This window comes from Manis pentadactyla, chromosome 1, assembly GCF_030020395.1.
Source record: "Manis pentadactyla isolate mManPen7 chromosome 1, mManPen7.hap1, whole genome shotgun sequence".
In the NCBI taxonomy this organism is placed as follows: Eukaryota; Metazoa; Chordata; class Mammalia; order Pholidota; family Manidae; genus Manis; species Manis pentadactyla.
Window position 1 is genome coordinate 12,260,486 of NC_080019.1, and position 22,704 is coordinate 12,283,189.

Sequence of the window (22,704 nt, forward strand, 5' to 3'; positions counted from 1 at the left end):
TTCAGGAACCTGTGCCATCTTGAAGGAGGGAAGAGATTGTTAGTAATAGGTGAGGCATGTATGAGGTGCAAAAATTTTGAAGACACAAAGACCATACAGTGAATTTATCTCCTTCACACCCTCTCCCTGCCTTGCCCCATAGATGCCATCGTCTCTGGATTAGAAATGTCTTTACAGAGAAAAAAACCGAGGCAATAACCGGGTCAACCGACACGTGCAGTCAGCGGATGAGAATGTTGTAAGTCGTGTTTAAGGCAGAAAACGCACCCAGGGATCCTCGTGCCCCTGCTCCTGCCCCTGCATGACTCCCAGCCCCCAAGCCGGGGGCACGAGGGTCGCAACCTGGACAACTCCGTGAGAAGCTCGCGGCAGCGGAAGGGTTAATGCCCCGGGCCCCGCCCCGCCCCCAAGCCTCTTCCGGCCACAGGGGGGTGGGCGTTACGTCACTTCCTGGAAACTGGTTGAATCGGAAGTGATCCCCGAGGACCGCGCGCTCTTGAGGACCCCGGCTGCAGGGCTAGTTTCGGGACCATGAGCTGGTGAGTGAGGCGCAGCGGATGGGGCCCTGGAGCCCCGGCCTCCGACGCGCCTTGTCCTGCGCGCACCGAGGCTCTCCGTCCGCGCTGCCAGTCCTGCTCGCTGGGCCGGCGTCCAGAGCTGGGCCCTGCTGGGAACGACCCTAGGGTCGTCCGAGGGCCCTTCCGCCGGTGCCTTCCCGGAGGCTCCGTCTCGTCAGGACTCACCGGGAGGTGGGGTGCGGGGTCCCGCGTTTGACTCTTTTCCTGACTCAGTTCCAAGGTGCTGGTCCCGTCTCCCAGATGCCTGAAGTGAGGGACTGCCCTGTTCCCACCTCTTTTAAACATCCTTGGAGGTGGAGAAGTGCCTTTTTTCTCCCCTGTAGGCATCTCTGCACCGCTCCGGCCCAGAGCTGACCCTCACTGTGGCAGTATGGACCCAGTTCCCTCATCAAAATCCATCTTTGCAACACTTCATAGTCTTCAAAAGACAAAACTTGCTTCTGTTTCAGAGAGGGGAAGAATTTAACACCCGAACTTCCAGTGTGGGATTGGACTAGTTTTAATCATTTCCGAGGCCATTAACCGCTCCCTGCTCCCCCTCTAAAATAGATAATAGGTAAACGTAAATATTATGGGAACCATAGGCCATGAGAATAGAAGCCAGGGAGTCTTAGGGTAGTAGGGTCACAGCTCCAGAACTGGAAGGTTTGTTGCTACGGAACTATATGATACTTGGCTCACGGTAGACACTCAAATGCTTAAATGGTTGATTTATTTCGTAAGACTCAGTTTGCCAAAGGACCTTAACTTTGCAGACCCAAAGACCTGTATATTCACAACCCCAACCCCAGGAGATCCAACTATGGTGTGATTGTATGAGTACATTGAGCCCCAGAGATGTGCAAACTGAACCAACCCTTTTGGAGTCCAAGTTCCATTACCCTAGGGAAAATGTTTGCTGCTCTATCCTCAGAGTCTAGCCTGTTTCTTTACACAAAGTGCATGATAACTAGTTAGGAATGAATGAAGATAGTAGAATATCCTTCAGGAAGGTTCTTGCAGGCTCACATTTGGCCATGGGTGGAGACTAAGCTCTGACCAGAAGCAGCTAATGTCAGTTAGTGTTAAGGGCAGCTCTCTAATGTAAAATTTAAAACATTTCTGTGCCTTCTTCCCCCTGCTTCTTGGACAAAGATTGATGGGCAACTGTGAGACCAGCACGTGAGGGAAAGCCCCGAGCAATGCCCTAATAAGCCCCATCAAGAGCTGCTCCTTTTCCATTCACCTTGGCTTCAGGAGGCTGATAGGGAGCTGGAGCCTAATAAAGCCAGCTTTCCCATCTTGTTTCACCCTAGTTAGAGATGAGCAAAGTGGCCATTCTTTAGTTCACTTTCCTAGAGGAATTGCTTCCTCAGAGTGCCAGCCTGGGTCTCCCCACCTTGTGATGTCCTCTCCACCTGCAGCATATTGAATCTTTGGAGTTCTTTTCCCCAGTTTTTTAAGGTAAAAAGCAGAAAGCATAGATGCTTTATATTGCTTAGATTGGCATTTACAATTTTAAAAAGTGAATCAATCTCTTCTTCACCAGTTGGGAGGAGAATAGAGCAGAGACCCCTTATAGGTAAAGGATTCTCTTGGTGATCTGAGGCACCCTGTTTCTACCTGTCTTGCAGGAAGGTTTTTGTTTGTTTTGTTTTTTAACTAGTAGCCTATATTCTAAAGTCTGCAGGTTGAAGAGAATTAAAACTGACAACTGTTTAGCCAAAGCTGAGATTTTTTTATCCAGTAAATTCATTAATCAGTGCATGTACATCTTGGCACTTCCTTGGATTGGGGATCACAGCCAAAAGGGTGGCTTTGTCCCTGAAAGCCGAGATTCCTTTCTCTTCCTCCTTAGAGGGCTTCTACGTCATCTCTTACGTGGACTCTGACCCTCTCTCCCTGAGATGGGAAAAGCACCAGTGCCTGGGCATACAATCACACTCAGTTCCTGGCTCAATGGCTGGCAAGGGGACCAGGGCTGGGTCCTTCTGATTCACTCCTGGAGTGGTTTTCCTGCTCCCAGAATGAATCCATCCATTCATCCAAGACTGCAGTTCTCAGAGGGGGAAGAGACCATAGTGACGTAGAGCCAGCATGGGAGGCTGATGCTCAAGGTCAAGTTCACCAAGCACATGGGATATGCCAGCCATCATTGAATAAGACCTAGGGGTACCCAGACCATGGTCCCCAGAGAGTAACCATTGTTCTGGGCTAGACTGGGCTTTCAAAATGTCACAGTGAGAAATGTCCAATATTGATGCCCTTTGCACACTGTGGACTTTGCATAAAGAGTGAGAGGTCTTTGTGCTCTGCTTCCTCTGAGCATATGGCCCGCCCACCCCGTGTTTGTTTAGTGGGTACCTGCTGCCATCCTGCACCATCTACCCATCCACCCGTCCACACGTCTGCCTTTCAGCAAGGTGGCCCAGTGGTGTGCCCTGCAAGGAAGAAGCTATTTGATGTTCACATCTTGGATCCCCCCTCCACCTCTTGGCCCCAGGCCAGCTGCTTCTCTCTCTTCCCTCCTCCTCCGTCTCCCCCTCTCTCTGTTCCTTCTCTGCCTCTGTGTGCGTGTTTATTATGGTATGGAGGGAGAATTAAGTAGAATTAAGAATAGTGACTGTAATCTGCCTCAGCTCTCTCCCAGGATTGTAGCTTTCCTTAGGCTTAAGTGATGAGGAACAAGGAGTCCTGGGAGAAATCTTGCTATACCTAGGGGTCGAGGAGTTAGAGTGAGAAGTTCATTTCTGGTTCCCTCATTCACAGGGTGGCCTGGTCAAGCATTTAACCCTTACCTGTCTCTGTCTTGTTTTCTCCAACTGTAACACAGAGTGGATAATCCTAGCTGACGCTTTGCCACCCAAGTCTGTTGTGAAAAGGATGGAGACTGTGCAGATAGGGTTTTATTCTGACTTTCTGGCTCTTCCACCTCTGCCCGATCCTTACGTACTGGTATTCCTTGGGGCCCATCCTATTTTCTCTTCTCACTTGTACACCGTCCCCCTCATCTTCAGGATAACAGCCTAACTCTGGGCTATGCCTTCTAAGGCCCTCGGGACCTGGCTGTCCCTTTTTACCCACCATGTCCAAGCTTCTCCTGGTCTCTCATGGCCCTGCTCCTCTGTATGGGCTGGTCCCTCTGCCTGGAACCCCTTGACTTCCACCCACCTCCTCCCCATCCACCAGGCTAGTGTCCTCTCATCCTGCAAGAGTCAGGGCAGGCCTCACCTCCTCTGAGGGTCTTCCCTGAACAGCTCCTACCAAGACCCTGTCAAGCTGAGTTGGGTGCCCCTCTGACCCTCATTAATATCTGTACCTGAATTGTTGATTGACTTGTCAATAACCCCACTTGTTTATGAGTTTTGAGAACAGGGACTCTGTCGTCACTGTATCCCTAGCACTGCCCCCAGCAATCAGTAATGTTTATTGAATGTGTGAATGAGGATTTTTTTCCTATTTACTGACTTGCCTTAGCTCAGGAGAAATTTTAAGATTAAAAACATGCAAAACCTACAAGCCAATTCCCCAAATGCAAAGCCTCTAAGAGTGCTATTGTTAAATTAACTGACGAATTCCAAGCCCCTCTGAGGCTGTCTCTAACTTGTCTCTCCTGACCTTCCTCCCCTGCCCCTACCCCCACCCCCACCCCACTGCTGCAGCTCTGTTCTGTGCTCCCAGCGTTTCCACGCCCCACAGGTGCCGTGGGGGTGCACCCCTTTGCTTTAAGCTCCATGGGAGCAAGATCCACGGCTTCTTAATCTTTGTGGACGCCTACTATCATGCACATGGTCAGTACCTAATCCGTCATTTCTAAATCAAATGAATGGAAGATAAAGGAAGGTAAACCACTGGGTGCCACGAACCATCCATTCAGCTTTAAACATTCTCTCAGTGCAGTCTCTTTTCACTCTACTGTTACCACTGCTATCTTCCACATTTGTATAGTGCTTTTAACTTTTCATATTACTTTCCCAGCCATTTTCTGATTTCATCCTCACATCTTCCCTTTGAGTTGCACAGTTCAGGTCTCATTATCTGCCTTTGACAACTCATTGGATTTCACGCAGGGAGTGCCCGGCAGAGCTGGAACTCAAACCTGCATCTCCTGAGCATTCTGTCTCTTGAGCAGGAACATGAGAAAAGGGGAAGACCATCCCCAAGCTGACTGAATCCCAGAGGAAGGTATTTTATTTTGTCAGGATGTATCAATGCTACTAGGTTGGTAGGGAATTACAGGAAGCTGCCAGTTGTCATACATCAAGTGATGGAGGAAGTCCTGTGTCCTGCAGACTTGCAGGTATTCTAGACCATCTCAGCTTCTGTCTATTATGAGGCTTCCCCACCTGGGGTAGTCTTTCCACTGACTTTCTGTGAGTTTGGACAGGCCATGCTCTCCCCAAGCCTTTCTTCTTCTGTAGAGAACACTGTAATGCCCTGAAGACAGAGACCCTGTTAGGAGTCTGTGAGATTCTGTATTCAGTGTTCCTTTGGACATACATGTAAAGCACCTCACTCTTATTTCCACTATTTGTAATGAGAGGCAAAGGGACTTTTTCCAGATTTGGGAATCCCTGGGAAGAGTCAAGTATCTTCAGTCCCACAGCTTCTCAGTCAAGGTGCTTTCTTATGTTTTATACTCTTTAAGTAAATTCATTGAGGTAGCTTTAGAGTTGACAAGCTGTTAGAGTTTTCCTAAACCCATTATTTTAATGGCCAATACATTAAATAAGGCCATTAAACAATAGCATGTTGCGCATAGGTATTCTTCAATAAATATGTGTTGATTTAAAACTTACTGAGTGTTTATAATATACAAGGGCCTGTGCTAAATAATAGCGAACATTCAAAAGACTGTAAGAATCGATGCCTGTCTTCAGCCAGCGTATGGAAAGGGCCAGGGATTCATAGGAATAAGAGCCAATAACTAAATGTCGACACGGCATCATCAAGAAAAACTTCAGCTAGAGGATGTCATTTAACTGAACCTTGACCTAGCAACTATGTACTGTTTCACTGGGGAATGGGAGAGGGACCCAGGTTAGAAGGATGGCATATAGAAGGTATGTGGAGACAGCGTGCATCAAGAGGATTTGGGGGCTGGTTTGGGCTTAGTGAATAGCAGTCGGGGCAGAGGCTTCACTGAGGACAGTCGGCAGTCCAGTGGGGACCACATTGTGAGTGCTTTCAGTGCCATGCTGTGAAACTGAAATTGAGCCTGGGCTTTTGAAAAGGGAAGGTTTTTGAGCAGGGAAGTGGCATGGTAAAAGCGGTGTTCTAGTCAGATTAATCTGACAGCGGTCTGCAGGATAGCTCAGAGAAGAGAAAGAATGGAGGCGGGGGGCTAGCTCAGCGGTTTCCAAAATTTTTTGACCACAGTTTACAACCAGAAATACCTTTGATATCATGACACACATACATTTATACTTGAAATAAAAGTTTTACACAGTATATGTGTAATGGCAATCCAATATCAGAGGTCCAACTATTATTTTTTTTAAAGAATTCATTTTTTAAAGAATTTAATTGATTTCATGACTAATTTTGATTTATGTTTACAGTGGAATAAAGTGCAGCAGTTTGAATGATTGATGAGTGACAGGTATTCTACAAAGACCCCAGTTTGAAAAACACTTACATAGGAGTTTATGACAGATATTCAGGCTATATGCTGATGCCTATAACTCCAGCCAGCTAACAGTAGTTGGCTTATTTAGTTGTTTTTGTGGGTTATAATAAGTACAGAAGGGACAGCTATAAAGAATATCAGCCATGTTCTTTATAAGAACTCATTGCATAGATCTGAAAATTGTCAATCCCTTTATATAGGTTTTCTAACCTAAGTGGGCAAAAGCCTGTACCAAGATGTTTAGTTTATTAGTAATCAAGGGAAAGCAGATGAAACCCACAATGAGACACCATTTCACAGCCATCAGATGGAGAAGAAGTTCAAAGTCTGGCAATGCCAAGTAACTAAGGGTGAGGGGCAGTGGGAACTCACATCCAGTGCTGGGGCAGGAGGGGGGGCATGGAGGCGGGGGTGTAATTGGTACAACCACTTCAGAGAGTGTCGGTGCCACATGTGGTTGGAGATGTACCTGCCCCCCACCCAGAGAAACTGCACCTGTGCGTCAGGAGATGTGCACAGGAATGTTAGTTACTTCATTGTCTGTACATGTCCAGGCTCTGAAGAATGGGTAAAAGTGATATCTTTACATAATGAAGTAAGTAGTAGTCACAGTGAATGATGAAGAGCTGTATGTATTAGCATGAACAAATCTCAAAAATGTAATGCTCAACACAAAAAGTTTCAAAATGACACATTTATATTGTACTGTTTATATATAAAGTTTAGACCTATACTATATTGTGTTTATTAACTTAAACTTATATTCTAAAAGTATGGGAATAAATATACACACTAAATTCAGGAAGTGGTCACCTCTAGGGTACCAAGGAGGGAGAGAAGGAAGTGGAATGGGGTGTAACACTCAGGGAGCTTACCGTACCTGTGTTGTTGTATTGCTTAAAGAACAGTATCCGAAGCAAGTAGGGCTTACTGTTAGAATTCATCAGCACTCGGTGGTGAATACATGAGTATTTATCATACATTCTCTGTAATTTTCTGAGTGTTTGCGGTAATTCATTTTTGTCCTGTCTCGCCTGAGCAGCATCATGGGCCGACCTCATCGTTCACAGCAGAAGAATGATTGTCCCCCGCGGCCAGTAGGCAGGGATAACTAGGGAGGTAGGCCTACAAGGTAGCTTCCACCTCAGCACTCCTCCTCCTGCCTCCTGCTTTCTAGGGCCCGAGCATTCAGCAGAGAACAGGAAAAGGCAGAGTGCAAGCTCTTCTCCTAATTCCTGGTTGGTGAGACACAAGTGAAATGAGACTAGAGATAGTGCTTCATAAGTTAAACAGCTGGCCTTGTACTTCTCAGAGTCTGTCTGCGACTAAGCCACTGTTAACCCATCAGATTGGAAATCAGGGCATTGGAGGCATCTTCTGGCTTGTTCAGTAAGCAGGGCAAACCTTTCACCTCAGAATACCTTATATTTCCCTTTTATAAAAAGAAGAGGCCATTTTCTACCCATTCCTGTCTTAACAAATACTAGGAGTTTCTTAAAGAGCTACCAAAAAAAAAAAAATCAAAACCAACTCTCTGAATTGCCTTCTTTCCACTCTTCTTGACCTGTAGATGTTCTATTAGTCTCAAAATTTCTGTCACACATCCTTGTACTACTCAGGAGGAAGGAAGTCGCCATTCAGCTTTAAGCAGGTGTATTACCTTGGGCCTGGTAGGGTTATTATGGTTAAGGGACTGCTGCTTGCCCCAGTACAGGAGAAGGCGTTTCGGTTTTCCTAACCATACATAAGTCTGTGTGACTTTGTTCATGTCACCCCCTCTGGGCCTCAGTTTGATCATCATCAATATATCATCACCACCATCTTTACAACAAATACAGACCGCTTACCTTATCCAGACACTCTTTTAAACATTAAATTCACTCACCCTTCACAGTGACCCTATAAGATGGGTATATTATTATCCTGTTTTATGGACAAGGAAACTGAGAGACAGGAAGATTAGGTGACTTGTCCAAAGCCTCACAGCTGGCAGGTGGCAGAACCAGGACTTGAACCCAAGCAGTCTGGCACCGGAGTCTGGGCCCTTACCAAGTGTACTGTCTCTTGTGAGAAATACAGGAGAGGATTAAATGGAAGCACCTAGCTCAAACTGGCAATAGTAGATGCTCAAGAAATGGTCACTTTAATTAGGTGATTTAACATTCCGTGATTCATTCTATCTTTGCTTTTCAGAGGTCAGCCTGGGGAGCACTGGGGAAGGAGGGGATCACAGCTGAGCTGGGTAGTGGTTCTGGTCCAAGCAACAAATCAGCCAAGTCACAGAGTCATGTCTCTTATTTTTAAACACATGTATAACCTTCTTGGACTGGTGGTGAGTCAGGGTAGCGTCCATGTGCTCTGGTTTTGGACTTAGCTAGTTTAGGGGAAGGAGTGAGGTGAGGCCAGAGAGGCTGTGGTCAGAGGCATTAGAAATGGATATTTCCCTTCTGATGGGGGCTCTCACGTCCTTGCTCAGGCTGAACTTCCCTCAGCCTGTTGGCATTGCAGCCAGCTGGCCCTGCATAGAGGATGGCACCCAGTACGCAGCTCTTCCAGAGCAGCTGACTCTCCCTAACCCTGCCCTGACCCTGGCCCTGTTGTTTTCTTCTCAGTTGTCCAGGTGGTGGTAGCCGTGGGGGGGCCTCAGACCGAGAAGGCAGCGACCCAGGAATAGAGTAACAGAAGGTTGCAGGAGGAGGGGCTTGACCCTCCAGCCTGCAAAAGCTGCTGCCTTGCTCCCACCTTCCTGCTCTTGCCGAGACAGTGACTCAGGCCCAGACCACTCCCAGGGGAGCCAGGATTTCAGCCACTATCAACTGCTGCCTACTCTTTGCTCAGCCCTCCCTCCGTTCTCATCCCCCCCAAAACCATGATCTTTGCCCAGATAGATATGTCAGAAAGATAGAGGGTGGGCGAGACTGAATCATTTCATGATTCTTTCAAGACCCAAGCCAGGCCTAGGCTCATTCAAGTTCAGTAGAAACAAATTGTGGAGGCCAAGTGAAAGCCGGGGAAGAATGTGTAGGTTTTAGCTTCTTTACACTCTTCTTTGTAATGGAAGTGGAAGGTTCTCCAAGGAGACAGGGCTGGAGGGATCTGCTGCGGTGACCAGGGGATCCCCACCCAACTGCCATCTGGGCCTGCCCCTTGTCTCTGCCTCTGCAGGAGAGGGGGTGGGGAAACAAAAGATTGAGAAACCTAGCAAATTGAAAATGCAAAAGAGCTGTTTTTTGCAAATAGACATTACACAAGAGCAGGAGTTTTTTTGGAAAGGTTTTACTGAGACAGACAGAATTAGCCAACTGGCATCATGCTGCTAATAGAGATATTTACTGTTTAAAAAGTGTATTTGCAGCTTGGGAGAACATCCTGTTGACTTTTCTTTATTGTGAAAGTAAAATTTTTCCCCTTTCCCTCTATATACATAGAACTTTTTTTCTTTTTTGAGGTAAGGCACATTGGGGGTTAGAGAAGGGTAGGGTTGAGAGAAATGTTTACTCCATTTTGTTGCTGAGACCAAAATATCTCCTCTGCTGGCCTCTGGTGCTCATATTATGGACTGGCAAGCAGACACAGTGAGGCATCCTGCTCCTGAGGCCGGGAGCTCCAAGCCCTCCTGATTACTTCCAGAGCATAGAGATTCCCTGGGGAGCAAGCCTGTCTTCCTTCTGAACCTCTGCTTCCCCACCCGATGCCCAGGGGAGGACCCTGATAAGCTGGGAGGAGGCAGGAGCACAGGCCTGCAGCCCAGCTACCTGCCCCTCCACCCCTTGCCCTGGGGGCCAAGGCAGGTGCTCGGGAAGCACTGCTGTGCTGTCCCTCCGGCCAGCCCTCCCTCCTGAGGAGGCCCCTGCGTCCCAGCAGGGCCTAGAGCCACACAGATGAAACTGGGGGCTGATGGAAAGGAGAGGCCCAGGGGCTGGTTGAAGCTGGGCTGATGGCTCCTCCCTCCCACTTTACTTCCCTTTCACACCACTTCAGTGACTGAGAGTCTAATTCTTCCATCAGGGCCCCTGCCCTGGTTTTCTGGCTATTTCTCTGACAGAGTGGAGCATATCTGCCATTTGGCAACCTTGGAATAAGCCCAGGTGATTGGTCTGACTCATGTTTCCTCTTCATCTCTTTGAAATAGCTTTCCCTTGACCTGTACTCTGAGAACCTCACCAGGCTTTACTACCAGTTCCAAAGGCCAGCCCCATGTTCTCCATCCCCACTGACTACTTTACCTTGACCCTAGTTGGTACTTGTGGCTGTTGATACCTAAAAAAGGTTATGTTTTAGTCATATAAGGATTGGGAGACCGAAGACAATGATACTGCCTTTCTTTGTCCTTAATGTGGTTTTATCTAAGAGTAGCTTTTCTCAGGAACCTTAAATTAATGTATGGTATTTTGTATTCTAGGGCCCTTGGGGCAATGCACTTCTTTTATTCATTCATTCATTCATTCAGTGCATTACATGTACATAAAATTAGATTATAAGCTCCGTGAGATCATAGAATAAGTCTGTCTTGTTCATCCTGATATCCCTAGAACCTAGTATAGCCCTAGGCATAAAAAAGGCCCTTAATAAATATTTACTGAATATTCATTCAGCAAAAGGTTGAAAATAGCACTGTGCCTAGTACAGTACTTCAGGAGTTGCAAGAAAGCATCAGTTATTCCCTGCCCTTGAGGTGGGTTAGAAAGCGAGATGTACACACATCAGCGTTAATTAACCTGTACCCTTTATCAAGTAGAGCTTACTTCAGTAATTAAAGGCTGGCTCAGTCTCAGGAAATGTGCTTGTGTAGTTATCGCAATACTAGGTCTAGGGGAACAAACGAGCCATCTAAATGCATGCCGAAAAAGGCATTGATAAGATTCAAAATTCTTTTAGTAAACTAGGAACAGAAAACTATTTCCTTACTATTAGGAGGCTTTCTGGCTAAAACCAGGAGTCTTCTTCTTATTTAATAGTGAAAGATCAGACTTGGGCATTCTTACTAAAGTCAGAAACTTTTTTCTGCAATTTCTAGCCAACGCCATAACAGACAAGAAATAGATATAAAATACTGGGAAAGAAAAGGGCGATTTTATCATTATTTACAAATGATAATGAGTATCTATTTAGAAAACCAGTTTTGTTTTTTTGTTTTTCCCCGGCTGAATCTCGGGCTGTAAAGGTTAGATGTATTGGTAGCGTGACTGGTTTCGGGGTAAATATTTAACACCCAGTAGCTGTCCTGTGTACCAGGAAGATAAAATGAAAAAGACAGTTCTTGAATATACTAAGAGTAACTGTAAATATACCTACAGTATAACTAAAAATATAAAATTCCATGAAATGTACCTGAGATGCGTAGGGCTAAAAATTTTACATGTAAGAGTTACTTTGGGATCTTAATATTTAACAAAATAAATGTAGAGCAACTATATGGAAAAAACTCTTTAAGACCAGAGAAATATAAGAAGACTTGAATGAATGGAAATAAATATGGCCCTGAATGAGCAAACCAAATATTTGTGAAGATTCACGTTCTTCAAAAGTTAATCTATAAATATACATTTTCAGTAATAAATATACTGATGGCAGGGAGAGGACACAACAGATCATTTTGAAGTTCATCCTAAATACTAAAAAAAAATAGCCAAAAATATTTCCTGAAAAAGAAATATAATAAGGGATTTGCTTTACTCATTATTAAGAGCTGTTATAAACCTAATAATTAAATCTATGTTACTGGTAAAAGAGTAGACAGGTCTATGGTATGGAATAGAAGTATTTGACATTGGTAAAATGATTTTTGAAAGATCATTTTTTAAATCATGTTAAACAACTGGCTAGCCATACACTCAACCTCTAAATAGAGTAAAGATTTAAATATAGAAAATAAACCACGAAAATTCTTACAGAAATGCAAAAGGACGTCGTATAGCCAAAACAACCTTGACAAAGAAGAACAAAGTTGGAGGACTCACTTTCCAATCTTAAAACTTAAAACAAAGCTACTGTAATTAAGACAATGTGGTGCTGGCATAAAGATGGACATGTAGATGAATGGAATAGAATTGACAGAGTCTAGAAATAAACCTTTACCTTTATGGTTAGTTATTGTTTAACAAAGTCAACAGGGAAAGAATGGTCTTTTTGATGTATAGAGCTGGGACCACTGGGCATCCATGTGCAGAAGGATCAATTGGGAGCCCTACCTCACACCACATATGAAATTAGCTTAGAATTGAGCAAAGACCAAATGTAAGAGCTAAAACTAAAGAAGAAAATGTGGAAGTGAATCTTCATGACCTTGGATTTGGTAAAGAATTCTTAGATATCAACCAAAAGCACAAACAACAAAACAAAAAACAGACATCTCCAAAATCTGAAACTTTTGTGCTTCAAAAAACACCATTAAGAAAGTGAAAAGCAACTCACAAATGAGAGAAAATAGTTGCAAACCATATATCTGATTGGAGACTTGTACCCAGAATATATAAATAAAGAACTCAAAACCCAACAAGACAACCCATTTTTAAAATAGGCAAAGGATTTGAATAGATTGAATAGATGTTTCTCCAAAGAAGACGTACAAATGACCCATAAGCACATGAAAAGATGCTCAACATCAGAAGCCCTCATACCCACTAGAATGGCTAAAATAAAAAGGACAGACAGTGACAAGTATGGAGGAGGCAGAAAAACTGAAATGCTCACAGGCTGCTGATGTTGAGAATGTAAAATGGTGCAGCAGTTCCTCTTTGGAGAATAGTGTGGCAGTTCCTCAGAAAGTTAAACATAGACTTAGCGTGTATGCCCCAGCAATTTCACTCTTAGGTATATACCCAAGAAAAATGAAAACATATGTCTGCACAAAAAACCTGCCCATAAATGTCCTTAGCAGCATTATTCATCAGAGCCAAAAAGTGGTAGCAACCCCAATGTCCATCATCTGATGAATGAATAAACTAAAGGCGGTATATCCATAAATGGCATATTACTCAGTGATAAAAAGACGGACTGAAATACTGGTATGTGCTACAACATGGGTAATCCTTGAAAATATTTTTCCAAGTGAAAGGAACTAACACAAAAGACCACATATTATGTAATTCTATTTATATGAAATGTCCAGAATAGGCAAATGTATAGAGGCAGAAAGTAGGTTAATGGTTGCCAGGAGGCCAGGGGAGAGGAGGAACTGGGAGTAATGGCTAATAGGTACGGGGCTTCTTTTTGGGTGATGAAAATGCTGTGAAATTAGATAGTGGTGATAGTTGCACAAGTCTCTGAATATGCTAAAAACAAAATTGTAAGCTTTAAAAGGATGGATTTTATGATATGTGAATTATATTTCAATAAAGCTGTTATTTAAAAATTAACCAGGTTCTAAGTAAAGACAACAGATTGATACATACATTTATCTCCACAAATTCCTCAAAAAGTATGGTGGAGTGATTTTTTTTAAAGGCATAAATCTATAAATTTAGGGAGAATAGAAGAGATGTCAGCAACAACATTCAGGGATTGGAATGCAGTTATGTGACGTAACTGGCTTACTTCCACGAAAGCTAAATCCTAAACTAGCATTTAGGAAAACCAAGAGTCATCCCAATTTACAGCACAGAATCTTCGAAGGTTCAGGAATTGGTGGCACTAGGGACCTCTAGAAGTGGGCTGAAGCCAAGTGCTCAGATCAGGAGAACTGGTTGAGAGCTGTTTATGATTAAGTGCAGAGTCCTGCCATCTCCTCCCCACTCTGCTTCTCTGGGAGACTGCCCTGCCCCACCCTAGCAGAAGAATGAAGGGGCCCCGCCCCTGGAGAGCAGGAAATGGAGTTTCTATACTAGGGCACCCAAAGGTGGATTTACTGTGTGAAACTAACAGAGTTTAAGCTTCAGAGCCCCTTGCTTGCATGGACCTTGTCCAAGGCCTTGGAAGGAACCCTAGCCATGTGATCACATGACCCTGTGTTTTTGTAAACTTCAAAAATGTATTTATACTGCACTCAGTTAAGAAGACCTCTGCCTTTATTTCCTACTCTTTTGGAATAGGACTGGGGGAATTGAATTTGAAGCACACTGTTTTAACCACAGTTTTGTAAAGACATTTGGAGAAAACATTGATAAAACCAGTGAGAAATTACAGATCCGTGAGTTGGAAATATACAAAGTCTACCTTTTATGGTCATATTTAAATTTATTTAAAAACTAAAAGGAAGATTAGGTAAATAATGTGGAACAGAAAAAGTGAAAAAGTGAGCAGTTATTTGATATCATTCTGAAATCAAGTAAAGTATGAAAAAAGTTTTATCAAATTATACCAAACCTAGTATTCATTATAAGAATGAGATCAGTTTTAGATAGGAGTGATGATTGTTTGATAATTGAGTTGATGAAGAGAATGAGCAAATCATATGAACACATTCATAAAACAAATTTTTGGTGGTTTTAACATGAAAAATAAAACGAAGATAACAGAAAACTCATGATATGCCATCCGACTAGGATATCAATGACAAACTGGTTGTCCCCATAAATTCAGATAGCATTTAAGATTTAGTCTTTGTGCAAGAAAGCCTGACATGTGCCCTGAAATCTTACAGTATATTTATGAAAGGAACATGAGATTTTCCTAAATTTTACAACAATCCTAAAATGTATATATTACCAGTAAGCTGAAAAAAAGGCTTTTCTAAACTGTCATATTAGAAAACAAACTTCAATCAACCATACAAGAGGAAAGGCTGAATTATATTTCTTTCCTAAGAAGATAATGTTACCAACTTGGTGTCACATGAAGAGGCAGTCATAGACTATGCAGCCAAAAACTGTAGGGAAACAAATGTGCAGGTGTGTCAGGCAGATGATTAATAAAAATACTAGGTTATTCTGATTTTCTGATGTTCGTGTCATCAGCTTTTATAACTTATAATTTGTTATACTCTCTTCTCTAAACAAACATTCACTTTCAGGCCTACTTTTAGATTTGTAATTTCATATTCTTTTTCTTTAAAAGGGCAAGGTAAATAATGTACGCTTCAGGTCCACAAAAGCCAGACCCACTTCAAGCATGGATGAGGATGGGCCTACCATACACACACACCTGACCTCTTCTCCTCGCTGCACTACGCCTTCCTTCACTTGGCAGCCATGACAGTGGAAGGATCTTCTCTAGGGAATTTTACCTGCCCAGGAGAAAAGACTAGATCCTGACGTCAGGGGTTCCCTGCAAAACTGCTTAGCACATCGTCCTACCTAAGAGACAGACATCATCCGTGTCCTTACAACTGCTAGTTAGCATCTTTGTCCCCAGTCACATATGTGAGCAGACAACCAAGAGTTACCATACATCCAGGGCAAGTGTTTAGTATGAAAAATGGAGACTCAAACAAACAGAAAAAAAAGCAACTTGAAGGGAAACAGACTATAAGGGAATAAGAAACTTCCCTTAAAGCTACCAGTAAGATCCTCAGAGAGAGAAAGCATCCACGAACTAAGATTAGGATATCATATTGTTTTTTAAAAGCATGTCCTAAAAATTAAAAAAGAACTCTCAGAAATTAAAAATATAGAAGTGGAAAAACTGTTTAAAAGTATTAGAAGACTAGGAATGTTGAAAAATGGAAAAATTAGAGGACCAGCTAAGGAGGGGCAGCATCAAAATTAGAAAAATTTCAGAAATTTAAAAAAAAATTTTTCAGAAATAAACACAAAATGAGGGAAAAAAAACAACAAAGTTTTTTTAAGCCCACGACTAAAAACTACAAAATGCCAATTGAAGGAGTCCTGTGAGTACCGCAGTACCATGGCTGAAATTAGAATCACAAGGTAGGTCGTTGTGGAATTTTATACCATTCCCATAAGGTCATATGAAGAAACATAAAAAGCAGCCCACATACAAAGGATGGAAATCAGAGTGGCTTTAGACTTCACCCCCACAGCAGTCCTGAGAGCTGAGAACCCTGTGAAGAAACACCTTTGAGATTCTGAAAGTTTATCCAGCCTGTAATTCCACACCCAAACTAACTAGTGTGAGGGCGCATAGAGATGGTTCTGGTTACAGAAAGTCTCAAAAGGAAGACAGAGTCCAGGTATCAAAATTCCCAAGAGAGAGGCCAAAGGAATCCCTGTGTGGAGGGTGAAGGGGGAGTCCAGGATGCCAGCTGCACACCGGGAACAGGGAACCATCCAGCCTGGAGCAGGGCAGAGGCTTCAGTACAGATTGCTTCAAGTGGAGTGACAGAGAGCCTGATGGGAATGAATGTATTGCAAACAGAGTTAGACAACTGAGATAGAATGAGGGATAAATATGTAGAAAATCAAGGCTGTGAAAGAAAAGTGACAATTACTAATTTTAGGGAAAGCAAAAAATTATGCAGTTACTAGTTATGTATTGCTGTGTAACAAATTACCCCACAACTTAGTGTCTCAAAACAATACCACTGTGTGTTGGTCAGGAACTTGGGAGTGGCTTAGCTGGGTGGGGGTGGGATTGGCTCAGTAACTCAGCAGTCTTCTGAAGGTTTGGCTAAGGCTGAACAATCTGCTGGCTGCCACATGCAGGAAGGAAAATAAAATCACATTATGCTTCTAATAGTTTGCTCAGTATTGATCTAACCAAATCATAACTATATTAAGAGAAGGGGAGTGGCAAATGTGACTTCATGTGATAGGGGTGGAGGCCAGAAAGAGGTTTGTTTGTTAAGCTAAATCTTCCTCTTCCAAAACAGAAAGAGCTAGTGCCTGAAACCTGACAATCAAGAGATAACAATATGAGCATTTTTATTTAAGAGTTGCAAAGGCACATACCAAAAAACAAGTGGAGTTGAAAGTACTTCTCTTGGGCAGATGAGATCAGAGGGGCTCAGCACTCAAAGTTTCACTTAACAAACTTTGTTGTGTTGCCTTATTGAACTATGCCTATGTATAACTTTGATAAAAGTAAACTTTGATTAATGAAATCATATAGGTTTTTAAGTAAATATATGTGAATTTTTATATGTTGAGGTGTAGGGAGTAGGTCATGTATGACGCCAAAGGAAGAAATTGTAAAGGAAAAAGATTTGGTAGATTTGACTTCATACTAATCAAAACCTTCTGTACATTAAGTACACACATGTGCAGAAGGGAACTAAGCCAGAAAAAGTCCTGATACACAGACCAAAGGGCTGGTGGTAAAATGTAAACTATTTCAATGTTAAATTTCTTTTTAAAAATGTCAGTAGTTTCAATCTGTCCCTTGGGCAATTTGGCAGAAGTATCAGATCCTTGAACATGTATATCCTCTGACCTAGCAAAGCCAATTCCAGGAATGTATCCTATGGGACTAACCCCTGATGTGCACAAAGATTTAGCCATTACAGTTTTTGTTCATAATAGGAAAAACATTTGAAACAGTTACCATGAGCCACCAGTAAGTGAAATGGGTTCAAAACTACACCTAGTGGTACAGGTGTATAATGAAGTACCAGATAGCTCTTAAAAGTTAGGGTGATGAAAACTATCTATGGGCACATAATAACATTCATGATATGTTTATTTTTTTAAGCTACATAAATATGCACATACACACATCTCACGTATGTGTACACACTGAGATTCAGGGTGTTTATTAACTGTTGAATTTTCCTTAGGGGGTGTCTGTGTTTGCCCTTTCTGTTTTTCCCTGGTTTCCAAGTGTTTGACACTGATCAAGTGTTATTTTTGTAGCTGAAAAAAAAGTCGGGGGGGGAATTTTTTAGTTAACTTGAAAAGTGCAAAGAAGAAAACAGTAAACATTCTCACCACCCAGAATTTACTACTAACATTTGGCATGTGTGCTTCACATTTTTCTTCCTGCAAATATTAAAAATATAATCAACACCAAAAAATTAACCTTGGTTATCTTTTGGAAATGAGACTTTGGGCTTTTTGGGTTTTTTCCTTCTTTTCCTCTCTCTCAGGTGTTCTCTTATACTTCTCTGTATTTCCCAAGTGTTCTCTGATGCATATGGTTTACTTTTAAAGGGATAAGCTTTAATAAAGTCCTAGACATTTAGAAGAAGGTAAGCAAGGTTGTGGACTTGAGAACAGCTTTAAACCAGGAGAAGGGCAAGCGTTCCACTGGGTGTGGTGGTTGTATGTCCCAGGTGCCATGGACAGTCCAAGTTTTATGCCTGTTGTGCTGATATTGTTACTGACATTTGTGCACTTAAAAATGTCCCAGTTCAGGACAGGAAGTTACAGGGAGGCTAGATTTGGGGAATTAGTGAATAGCCACATGGCTGCATCAGGGTAGTTGTATTGGGTAGTGGCTAGAAACATGTCAACTGTGGACTTCAGAAGTTCCTCACGACCTCTAGGGCTGAGGCAGGAAGAGAGCAAGATAAGCCTGGAGCCTCCATAGTCCAGGAAGTCAGGAAGTACTAAACAGAACGCACATGCACTGATGTGGAGGGACACTGGGCCAGTGGAAAGAGTGCTCAGTGGCCAAAGCCAGAGCAGTTTGAACAACACAACAAAATAGTAGTGTATTATAACCCAGAGTATGAAATAAATACCTATGAGTACATACTGATATAAATGATTGAATAAATAAATGAGGGAGAAGTGACAAATCTCCCAGGTAGAAGATTCGAAATAACTTATCCAAATACCCTGCCCTCAAGCAGCAGAGTATAACTCCCCTCCTTAAGGGTACCTCTCGAGAGGAAGGGGCCGGGGAGGAACATTACGGTGGGAAGCCTGGGCCACACTCCTGCGGCCAGGCAACCAGCAGAATGACCCTGGGCTAGTCACGGAACCTCTCCAGATCTGCTTTCTCATCTACAAAATGAGAGGGTTGAACTGGAAAAATTTCTATGGTAACTTGCAGTTCTAAAAATACTGTGATTCCAAATTAAGATTTAGAGAGGCTGTGGCACCACAAATAATGGAAGCTGAGTTCCTCATTTCTTCCTACCTGGTCTGTAGTACTAGCCTGCAAGTTGGAATCATTTTGAAGACTACACTGGGAATTCTCTGGAGTTCTCAGCCTACTCACCATGTTCTTGGACTGAAGATTCAGTTTGGAATTCAAGCTTTGGATAAGCTGGAGGGACCATCTCTTCCAAACTCCTTTGTTTTATAGTTTAAGAAACCAAGCTCCAGAGGGATTGTGATTTGTTCAAATAGCAAAAGTAGTCAAGAGGCAGAGGCCAGGTTTCTGATTCCTGATCCCAAGCTTTTTATACAGCAGCAAGCTTCATTCAGAATAGGAACAGTCTTTGCAGGAAGTCACCAGGGCCTCATTTGCACTGTCACCAAAACGGTTCTTGAGGGCAGTTGTTCACTGTCCAAAACCATCGTTGTCAGTCAACTCCAACCCCTGATTTTGGGAAAAGTAGCTGGGGGTGTTGGGGGGACTAAGGCGCTCATCTCCCGGAAATCTTCCTCTTCAAGTCTGAAAGGGAAATAGCAATTTCATTTTTTCTTTCCTTTTCAGTTCCCTAGCTTACCTTTCCCACTGGTAATTACATAGCCAGAGATTATTTGTTTACAGGAGCCACGTGAATCAGCCAGCCCCCAAAGGGTTAAGGCCCCCAAAATACGGGGCTGGGGTAACAATAAACAGGATGTCCTCCAGAAATTAAATTTAAACCACTGTGACTCAGGCTGGCCCATCCTCTCAGCCAGATCGTTGTCTGGGGTTATTGTCGGTGGTTAATTATACCATTGGGTTTCCAACAGTGTTGGTCAGTTTGGGCCAAGAGAAACCAGGCTAGGGAGAAGGGAGTGGGAGGGACTCAGGGGTCTGAGTGAAGAGACCTGGGGTCCTGAACACTGGAAGGAGAGCAGTGAGCTAGCTGCCCCGTCTGTCCCCGGCCCTGCCACTGTGGCCTCTTCCCTGGGCTCACCCGCCTGGGGGCGGGAAGCCCACAGTTACGTAGCTGTTGGGATGCACTCATTGACCTTCTAGCCCAGCCTCACTCTTTTCATTCTCAGAATTGTAGAATCATAATTTTTAGCGCCTGCAGGAACCTTGTAAATTCTCCAGTTTAACCCTCTTGAGTTCACAGAGCAGGAGATTAAGTCCCAGGGCAGACTGCTCAGAGGTGGAGGCCAGGTTAGCGCTCAGATTTAGACTCCCGGGCCATGACTTTCCTCCACTGTACCGAGCTGTCGTCCATTTCCAAGTTGGGGACACACACGGGCTGGATTTCGAGTTCTCCAGGTTAGCCGCATTGAGATTTTGTCAGTTCTCACAGGAAATCCTCCGGCCTGGCTGGTCCTGAATGCCGGTACAGTTTGTCACCTCTCTCCAGCCACACGAGGAGCCCTGTAGGTCCACAGTTCTCCTTCTGCAGGGAAGCAGCGAAGCACGCGATCCGGGTGGCCTGGGGGTTTAGCATGTGTGGAGGGCATGTTCCCAAGGGTGTGAGCCTGTGGTTTCTGGCTGCTGCTCCTCAAGGCCCAGCTTTATAGTGATGGTCGTTCACAGTGTCTCCCCTTTCCACCCTTCACCTTTGCACTGTATTTAAACAACAGATTCTTAGTAAGAAAGGCGATTAGGGGCAGAAGGGGGTGCACAGGACCCCTACCTGCCACTGGCCATGGGAGGATCGCTCTGCAGGAACCCAGCCTGGCCCCACAGGGCACGTGGTACAAGTACTGGGGAACAAGCCACTGCCTCTCTGCTTTACCCTCATGGGGCAAGAGTGGCCCGTACTTCATCCATTCTTTTCAGTCACATGTGTCCCCATTTCTCCTAACATCCCTCTTTGTCCATTTCTCTCATAGGATTCCTTTCAAGATTGGGCAGCCCAAGAAACAAATTGTCCCCAAAACTGTGAGTAACCTGACTCTTTGATTCTGAGACTCAGTTCCTCCTCATACAGCCTTTGCGCAGAACCAGAGCTTTGACTGCACACACCCTGGGGCTGGGAAGGCAGGACCCGGGCCTTGTCGTTCCTGGTCCTGTAGCCGCAGAGCTCCGCATAGACTGGGACTTGCAGGCGCCTCCTATCCTGGGACACACCCCCTCAGATCGGCCTGGGCCCCACCCCATCCATGGGCAGGTGCTAGAGGCGGGCCGCAAGGCAGGAGGGTTGCACCGCTTCTGAAGAGCCCATCTGGGGGGGGGGGTGTCATGGCAGCCTGTGCTTTCCGAAGGGGATGCCTGAGACACGCCCCTGCCAAGGACATTTCCTGGCCACCTCAGGCTGAGCAAAAGACTTCTCTAGGGAGTCCGGGTCCCTTTCTTTCCACTGCTGAATGTATTCTGAGCCAGGACCCAGAGTCACTCAGCAGGAGGGGCTGACTGAATCCTACCCCTTTCGTAAATCCAGTTTTTAATCCTTATTTAATCTCCAGAATGGGAGAGGAAGAGAATTACACATTCTTAGAAAGGCAGAGCTGGAAACACTTAAGATCTTCTAGTCCAACCTCCTGATTTGTCCTGCTCAGGAAGCCAAGGCCCATGGAATTGCAGTGACTCTCCAAGGTCATAAAAAACCTCAAACTGACCGAGCAGGAATCAGACCAGATTTGCGCCTCTATTCAGTGTGCTTCCGTTGCCTTATGCTGCCTCCCTTAGGCTTATGAAGCCCTCCCAAGGTTGTGGAATTCTAGTAACAAATGGCCTCTTCGGCCCCCTTGGCCACAAGTGTGAGTTGCTCTTGGTTTTAACAAGGGAGCCCCTAACAGTACGGTCTGTCGTCGTGACAGCTCCAGGAAGCCGGGCACTGGCGGCCTGGGGGAGGCCCTGACTGCGACCCCAGCCCCTGATGGTTTCCATGTCCTAATACCCTCGGCCTTTCTTGGCTCAGGATTCAGAACTACAGGAAAGATGTTGCTTCAGTTTGGTGGGAGGGAGAGTTCAGCACACATCTGACCATGGCTCTATCTTTGGGAAATCCAAAATTAGGTCATTTGAAAGGAAGTGGGCCTGGGTTAAAAGAGCCGTCCCCTTTTTCAAGCCAAGGCAGGCTGAGGACAGACTCAGAGTTTACCTCCCATGCAGAGGCTGACCATCTGTGGAGGCTCAGCTGAAGCGCAGAGAATCTGGGCGTGCGAGGGTTGGGTGCTTGCCGGCTCCAGGAAGTAAGGTGTGGCTTTGAGTCTCCAGAGCTTAATCCAGGGCAGATTTGAAAGGGAAGTGGTTTTGAGAAGGGTCTTTTATTCCCAACACTCACTACCAAAAAACAAGACGAGTAAGCAAATAAAAAACCCTCCCAACACCCAGCCTTCATCAAGATAGCCTTTGTTCTCCACAGACAAGTATAGGTTAAAATGCAGTTTGTACTTCCCTGCTGGAGTTTGTGGACGGAACCATCTCTGGGTCTTCTAATCTGAGTAGTGGCAGGGCCTCCCCAGACAAAGGGCAGAGATGCAGTCTCAGCACCTGCGAGGGGGCCCTTGGGCCCCTCTCCCATTCCCATCCTAGCTTTGATCCTGTTTAGGATGGAACTGTAGTCCTCTAACTTGTGGCAGCGGCTCCCCCAAACACACTGGGCATCAAGTAGTGGTTCAGAGCCGGAGTTGGATGGTGCCCTGCCCGGATGCTCTTCCCGGCCCTGCCACG

The 22,704-nt window shown here is 44.4% G+C and overlaps 1 protein-coding gene across 1 annotated transcript in view; it reads left to right on the plus strand.

Annotated features, from left to right (window-relative positions):
* Positions 1-436: 436 nt before the first annotated feature.
* Positions 437-22,704, plus strand: part of BIN3 (bridging integrator 3) — a 41,220-nt gene continuing 18,952 nt past the window's right edge. Inside the window, exons 1-2 of the mRNA XM_036889190.2 lie at positions 437-539; positions 20,922-20,970. Of these exons, the coding sequence (XP_036745085.2) occupies positions 532-539; positions 20,922-20,970 (57 nt within the window). The 5' untranslated portion in view covers positions 437-531. The remainder of the gene's footprint in view (positions 540-20,921; positions 20,971-22,704) is intronic.